Here is a 7,174-nt window from a genome sequence, read left to right on the forward strand (position 1 = left end):
AGCGCCGACTCGCTCTTCCCCGCGCACGCTGACGACGAGTTGGGCAGCGCGTTAGAAGCCTTCGTGACGAACTGCCGCCACACAATCGTTCGGCACAGCGTGGAGGAGATGCACCAGCGTGTGGGCGAGCAAGTGCAAGAGCGCGCCGGCGCCATCATAAGAGCATCCTGGGAGAAATGCAGCATTGAGGTGGCCGACGCCTTCGAATCCTTCACACTGAAGGGCGGAAGCAACGGGAAGTTGCAACGTGTGAAGTCGCCGGCCCTCGACGGACAGCTTCAGCCACGCGCCGGTGTAACGGCGCTGTTGAGTGGGCGCGACACCGCCTCGACACGCGTGTTGAATAAGATCGCCGCCTTTGCGCGGATCGTCGACGCGCAGCCCCCAGCAGAGTGGGTGGGGCACTTCACCGCACATGTCGTGGACGACGCCCCTCATGTCACTGACGAGGTTGCGCTTCTCTGGACAACGGTAGAGCAGATCCTCCACCCGATGCTGCAGCACGGCTCCGCCAGTACGACCATGACGTTCGTCGCGTCTAGCCGGCGCATGATGGAGCGCAAGGCTCTCGTCAGCGTGCTGTCACGCACCCTGAAGGTGGAGCCTGACCGCCTTGGTGAGCTGGAGAATATGCACGCCACGCGCTTCGTCAGCCTCGTCGAGCGCTGTGTTTCGTCATCAAATCCGTGGGCGAGCATCTACACTGCCATGCGCTGCGGCCGCTACGACGCCGCTGCCACTATTGCGAACAGCGCGGGATTCCGGTTGGTAGGTGAGAAACTCGAGGCCTACGCCAATGCGCACATGACGCAGCGCAACGCGTTGCCGCCGGCAGTTGACTTGCGTCCTTTGTATGAAGAGGAGGCCACGCGTGCGGACCCGTACCGACACATGGTCCTGTTGCTATTGCTCCTCGGGAGCACGGGGGAGAGCGGTGATGTGGTGCTGCCGATAGTGGCGTCACTTTCGGCGAAAGTGGCGTCTTCACTGGAAGACACACTGTGGATCCGTCTCTTTTGTGTGCGGTCTGTCGATGTGCGGGGTGGCGACAAGCTTCAGGCGCTTGCGGAGATGCAGCGGCTGCTCCTGGATGACATGCAAGAACTCGTTACCTTAGCCCGCGGTGACACGGTTCGGTTGGCGTCACTGCTGATACACGCAGTGCTGCCATCGTCAGGGCTTCGGCTTTTGATTGAGGATGACTCCACGTATGTGGACGGCATTCACATTGCCATGTGCTTCCACAACTGCCAGCTGCTCTCGTGCAGCGATGCTGAAGTGCCGATGGATCTCAGCCGCCTCATCCCGCAGTATTGCACACTCGTGCTGCTTGATGCGGACAAGCGGAACGCCCGCATTGCCCGCTCTGGTGCCGCCGTCTTCCGCTACTTCCTCCGCACCAACCTCATTAATGCTTTTGTTGACTACTGCAGCAACGAGTTGGTGTGTGCGAAGTTGCTGGGGCAGCGTGGTGGCAGCCGCTTCGGCAGCGACGGGGTGCTGCTGCAGGGAACGCCGTCGACGGAGCTGCTTAGTGCTATGGAGCGTATCGCCGAAGGGGGTGCGGCGCGTGGGCAGACGGAACTCGCCGTGCACGTCTTCTCCATGCTGGAGAGTGCTGCGGCGCTGGTGAGGGATGAGACACGCGCGAGCTACGCGCTGAGTCGCGCGGTTCAAGTGATCTGCCCCGCATTGTCGCAGGCCTTTCAGCAGCAGCCATCTAGTGAAAGCACGAACCTCTTCGTGCACGCCGCCGAACTGCAGCAGCGCGTGGCCCGCTCGACGCACGACATCCCGCACGCGCACGCTGAAGCGTTCCAGCTTCTGTGCAAGATGGGCGAGGTGTTCGTCAGCGCCGCGCGTGGCGAGTCGGAGGTGGCGCTGCGGTGCTTCTGCAGCCTCCCGTTCATCCCCACCAGCACCGACGACATTGACCGCTGTGCGGAGGCGTTTGGCGCCGTGTCGGAGTGCGTCGAGACGGCCACACCGCCCATCGTTCTGCTGGCGGCGCGGAAGTCTCTGCAGCTCGCGGAGGCGTGTAGGGCGGCGGGGCAGACGGGTGAGGCCGCGCAGCTGCGGCGGCAGGTGCAGGTGCTCACGATGTGGGTGCGCCGGTGGAGGCGGCAAGTGGGCAAGCGACTCATTGAGGAGTTGACTGCCATTGAGCAGTTGTTTGCACCTTGATGCGCCTTTGCTTGTTCATGGTTGTAACGGTAAGAGGGGGAAATGACAGAGAGAGAGAGAGAGAGGAAGTGGGCGACGGAGAAAAACACACACGCACACAGAGAGAGAGAGAGAGAGCGAGGTGTGAGAGGTTTAGAAGGCCGTGGTGGGGAGCGGGAAAGCGACATTTATTTGTTTTTTTTTCCTACACGTGATAAGCGGGGCTGCCCAGATGTGTGAGAGCCGCGCAGACCCTAATCCACACTGTTGATCACTGTAAGCGGGCGCTCCTTTCTTGCTTACTTCCAGCTCCGCATTTCATGAGGGGTGGTGAGGGGTTTTGCTGTCGTGATCGTTTCTTGTTTTTGCTTCGCCCTATTTTCCGTTAGCGCAGCCGCCAACAGCAGCAGCAGCTGTGTTCAATTTATGGAACAGCGACTGGCTCTCCTCGCGGCCGATTTTGCGGCGCTCTACCGCGAGGTGATGAAGCGTCACCTGTTGACGCCGCACGGCCTGACTGTTGACGCATTTCAGGCCGTGTTTGACCAGACTCACACAGAGTACCTGCACTATGCCGGCTCCAGCCCCACGCGCCCCTACCACCGCGACGTTGTGGAGAGCGTGCTGCAGTTAGCGGCTGCGTACCTGTCGCTCCCGCCTGAGGCAAGCCCACATGGCCGTGTGTTCGGCATGTGTCTTGTCTTTTTTCTCTACGCGACGCAGCCGGCCATAGAGACTGAGCCGGTGAAGGTGCGTGTGCCCCTGGGAACCCTGCAAAATTACGTGGAGGATGCAGCGCCGCAGCAGAGCGTCACCGCAACACCAAGAACCGTCTCCTCAACGCAGCTGCGCCGGCGTGTGACGGATGTGGAGCGGCGGATGCTGCTCGCCCTTCACCAGGCCGGTGCGTGGCACGTTGTACCCTTCGACGACGTGTCGGTCTACGTGCGCACGCTGCTGCAGGTGCACGAGGCAGAGGGTGTGCCGCTCGTGACCAGCACCACTGTGGGGCATCAGCAACAGCCGGCGAAGAACGCTCTTGGGAATGACGCTACGCTATCGCAGAAACTCGAGGCGTATGACTCACTGAAGCAGCGGCTTGGTCTTGGCACGGCGTTGAGTTGGCGATAAGCAAGCCGAGAGAGAGAGAAAGAGGATGGGTCTTGCGCAATGTATGTGTACATTGCTCAATGAATTCTGATACTCATATGTGTTCACAGGGAGAGAGATATATATAAATGTATATATATATATACCGCCTGTCTTTTCGTTTGGTTTGTATTTATGTATAGAAAAGGGAAGGAAAAGGGGATGCATCGCCTGGTGTGGCGGCGGCGGGTGTCGTTTGTGTTTTCAAGCATACCTCGGCGCGTTCACCTGCAGTGCTGTCGCTGCACCACCAGCAGCTACACGGATGCCTCGCGGCGCGAGCCATTGGAACTGATTGATGTAATGGGCAGTGCCGAGTGCACCTCTCACTCCCACGTGGATGGTGTAAAGGGCTCCAAGGAGGTCTCTCGTGTGGATTTACAGCAACTGCTGAGGGATGCCACCGCTGGTGAGAGGAAGCATGGGGTGGTTGAGGGCGACCACACCAGCAGTGATACCAACAACGACGGGAACACCAGCAGCAGCGGGAATTCGCCTTACACAGTGCAGATTTCTGACCGATACGGCATGCCCGCTGAACTCCCGCCTGGCGCGCCGCAGTCCTTTGAAGAGTTGGGTGCATTATGCCCCAGTGACACACTGCGTGAGCAGCTGCAGAATCTGTGTGCCTCACGACGCTGGAGCGAAATGACATCAGTGCAGCGCGTCGTCATTCCCCTGGTGTTGGAGTCCCGTGATGTCCTCTGCATCGCACCGACTGCAACCGGCAAGACATTCTGCTACGTGTTTCCCTCCATGTTGAGCCTTCTTCAGACCGCAGCCGGTCGTGACGGTGCCAATCCCAACGGCAGAAGCAGCGGTGATGATGAGTTGAGCCGGTCAAATGTCGAGCTGCTGCTGCGAGATAAGATCACGAGGGGCGAGGTGTGCCGCTACTGTGAGCTCAGCGTTGCCGAGGTGAGAGTCTGCCCAATGACGGGCACACCGCACCCGCCCATTCCTGAGCCGACGGACGAGAAGCCGCTGCCGGCCACGCGACTCAGTGAACTGGCCTCTGTGGCGGAGCCGCTGCTTTTGATCCTCGTGCCCACGTCCCAGCTGGTGGTGCAGGTGTATCAGCTGTGTCACAATCTGCATGCTGACTTTCGTGTGCGCTACCTCGTGCGGGCCTCTAGTGCGGAGGAGCAGAAGCGCCACCTGAGAGCGCTGGAGGGTTGTGACGTGCTCATCACAACGCCGGAGACGATGTTACCGGCTCTCTACAAGCGTAAATTGTCGCTGAAGCGTTTACGGACGCTCGTGTTGGATGAGGTAGACGACCTGGTGTCTGTGAACCACTTCGAGAAGGTGAAGATCATCCTCGGGGCGCTTCCGAAGGGCCACCAACGGCCGCAGCGGCTGTTGTTCGGCGCCTCGTTGCCACCCGTGGCGTATCAGATGATTAAGGAGCAGATGCTGCTGCCGTCGCACCGCTTTGTGCTAGCGGATGTCAAGACGGACCGGCTTGGGCACCCGCTTCTTGTTGGTCACACAACTGCTAGTGCAGGCATCACACATGTGGTGTTTATGATCTCGCAGGTGGAGAAGATGAGCAAGCTGGCGTGGTTGTACAGCACTGGCAAGCTGAGCATCGAGCAGCGCACGCTTATATTCTGCAACTCGCGCCATAACGTGGCATACGTCTGTGAACAGCTACAGCGCCTTGTGCCGGGGCTGCACGTGACGACGCTTACGGCGCGTGCCTCCGCAACGGCGAAAGCGGGCACGATGAAACTCTTCCAGAGCGGCGCCTCTACATGTCTGGTGTGCACAGACATCCTCAGTCGTGGCATCGACTTCCACAACGTCGTGTACGTTGTGCACTACGATGTGCCGACAGACTTCGACGTGTGGATGCACCGTAGCGGTCGCTGCGGTCGGCACGGGATGCATGGCTACTGCTACACCTTCTTCCAGCCGGAAAATGTGCGGCTGGCGAAGCCGCTCGTGGCGCATCTTCGGCAGACGCAGCAGCTAATTCCGCCGAAGCTTAACGAATACGCGAAGCAGTCACTTATCGACACCTTCAAGAGTTCGCTCTTCTGTCATCCCACACGGCCGTACCGTGCAAGTGATCCGCAGCGGCAGCACCCGGTGTTGAGCCGCGGGACGCCGCGCTTTCCTGACTACAGGCAGGATAGGCTGAACAAGAACTTCCGGCCCCTTTGATACATCACCGTCGCTGCCAAGGGTTGGTTCTGCCTGTCACTGGTTGCTACATGCACGTGCGTATGAAGACACACACGCACACGAAGAGAGAGAGAGAAACAGGGGGAGGAAGAAACTCAAATGACGGCGTGGGGGAGGGGATTGCTTCCTACTTCTTGAAGAAAGGCAGTGGTNTGCCAAGGGTTGGTTCTGCCTGTCACTGGTTGCTACATGCACGTGCGTATGAAGACACACACGCACACGAAGAGAGAGAGAGAGAGAGAGAGAAACAGGGGGAGGAAGAAACTCAAATGACGGCGTGGGGGAGGGGATTGCTTCCTACTTCTTGAAGAAAGGCAGTGGTGTGGAGGTATATTCGGAAGTTAGACATCCATGCTCCCTATCTCTACTTTACTCGCTCTATCTTTGTCGTTATTCCTATTCATCATCGTTGCTCTTGTGTGAAGATATACGACAGTCTCAAGCTAACTCATCAGCTTTAAAGTCACAGCCAAGAAAATAAAAACGGAAAGACAATTAACCGAAAATAAGCGGAGTAAAAGATAAAAATGTTTTGCCGCCGCATGTCACTGATCCCCTTGGGAGCCGCATCCGGGGTGCTGTCTCTCTCCGCCCGCCTGCAGACAACTATCCCGCAGAACCAAGCGCCTCAGTGGGGAAGCGCACACGTCAACCGCCTCACGTTCGTAGACGAGGTGCAGCAAGCCCCGGTGCGAGTGGTGGAGGAGTGCAGCACGGACCGACCACACTGGTCGATCTCGGACGTGGAGAGAGTGAAGGTCACACACAAGCCGACGGATGGCTTCGTCGACCGCCTCGCATACTTGGCGGTGCGGGCCTGCCGCTGGTCTTTCGACACCTTCTCGCTGTACCGATTCGGTCCCATGACAGAGCAGAAGGTTATCACGCGCTGCCTATTCCTCGAGACGGTGGCCGGCGTGCCGGGGATGGTGGCGGGGATGCTGCGCCACATGAACTCGCTGCGCCGCATGCGCCGCGATAACGGCTGGNCCGGCGTGCCGGGGATGGTGGCGGGGATGCTGCGCCACATGAACTCGCTGCGCCGCATGCGCCGCGATAACGGCTGGATCACCACGCTGCTCAACGAGGCGGAGAACGAGCGGATGCACCTCATGACGTTCATTGAGATACGCCAGCCGGGTTACCTCTTCCGCTTTGCCATCCTCGCTGCGCAGGGGATCATGTTCAACTTTCTCCTTTGCGCGTACATAATCTCGCCGCGCTTCGTGCATCGCTTTGTCGGTTACCTCGAAGAGGAGGCGGTCATCACGTACTCCAGCATCATACGCGCGCTCGACGAGGGGAAGCTGAAGGACCTCCGCACCGCCGTGCCGGAGGTGGCGAAGGCGTACTGGGGCCTGAGCAACGACGCCACGTTCCGCGAGCTTATCAATGTCATTCGCGCCGACGAAGCTGAGCACCGTGTGGTGAATCACACATTCGCCGACATGCACCAGCGCCGCCTGCAGCACAGCGTGAACCCATTCGTGGCACACAAGTCGCGCTCCGCGGCTGCCGCTGACGTTGGCACGTCCAACACTTCTGCTACTGCTGCTGCTGCTGCCCCTACCAACACCTCAAACACTGCTGTGAAAAAGTAGTTTCCCAGGCCGTGTTGAAGGTGTATGGGTCTCTCTCTTTCTCTCTGTCTATCTGTATGTGTGCGCAGGGG

General features: G+C 59.2%; 4 protein-coding genes across 4 annotated transcripts; all 4 read left to right on the plus strand.

Annotated features, from left to right (window-relative positions):
* Positions 1–108: 108 nt before the first annotated feature.
* Positions 109–2,184, plus strand: DQ04_08631000 (nucleoporin interacting component (NUP93); the record flags this gene model as incomplete). The annotated part of the gene is made up of 1 exon (XM_009315636.1): positions 109–2,184. One exon carries the CDS (start codon positions 109–111, stop codon positions 2,182–2,184), a length of 2,076 nt encoding a protein of 691 aa, XP_009313911.1.
* Positions 2,185–2,589: 405 nt separating this feature from the next.
* On the plus strand, positions 2,590–3,294 carry DQ04_08631010 (small nuclear RNA activating protein 3; the record flags this gene model as incomplete). The annotated part of the gene is made up of 1 exon (XM_009315637.1): positions 2,590–3,294. One exon carries the CDS (start codon positions 2,590–2,592, stop codon positions 3,292–3,294), a length of 705 nt encoding a protein of 234 aa, XP_009313912.1.
* A 180-nt stretch (positions 3,295–3,474) lies between these two features.
* On the plus strand, positions 3,475–5,481 carry DQ04_08631020 (ATP-dependent DEAD/H RNA helicase; the record flags this gene model as incomplete). Its single annotated transcript, XM_009315638.1, has 1 exon — positions 3,475–5,481. The coding sequence occupies one exon, from the start codon at positions 3,475–3,477 to the stop codon at positions 5,479–5,481; it is 2,007 nt and encodes a 668-aa protein (XP_009313913.1).
* A 548-nt stretch (positions 5,482–6,029) lies between these two features.
* Positions 6,030–7,103, plus strand: DQ04_08631030 (alternative oxidase; the record flags this gene model as incomplete). The annotated part of the gene is made up of 1 exon (XM_009315639.1): positions 6,030–7,103. One exon carries the CDS (start codon positions 6,030–6,032, stop codon positions 7,101–7,103), a length of 1,074 nt encoding a protein of 357 aa, XP_009313914.1.
* Positions 7,104–7,174: the final 71 nt, after the last annotated feature.

The sequence above is a fragment of the Trypanosoma grayi genome, assembly GCF_000691245.1.
Source record: "Trypanosoma grayi strain ANR4 Tgr_863_V1, whole genome shotgun sequence".
NCBI classification, from domain to species: domain Eukaryota; phylum Euglenozoa; class Kinetoplastea; order Trypanosomatida; family Trypanosomatidae; genus Trypanosoma; species Trypanosoma grayi.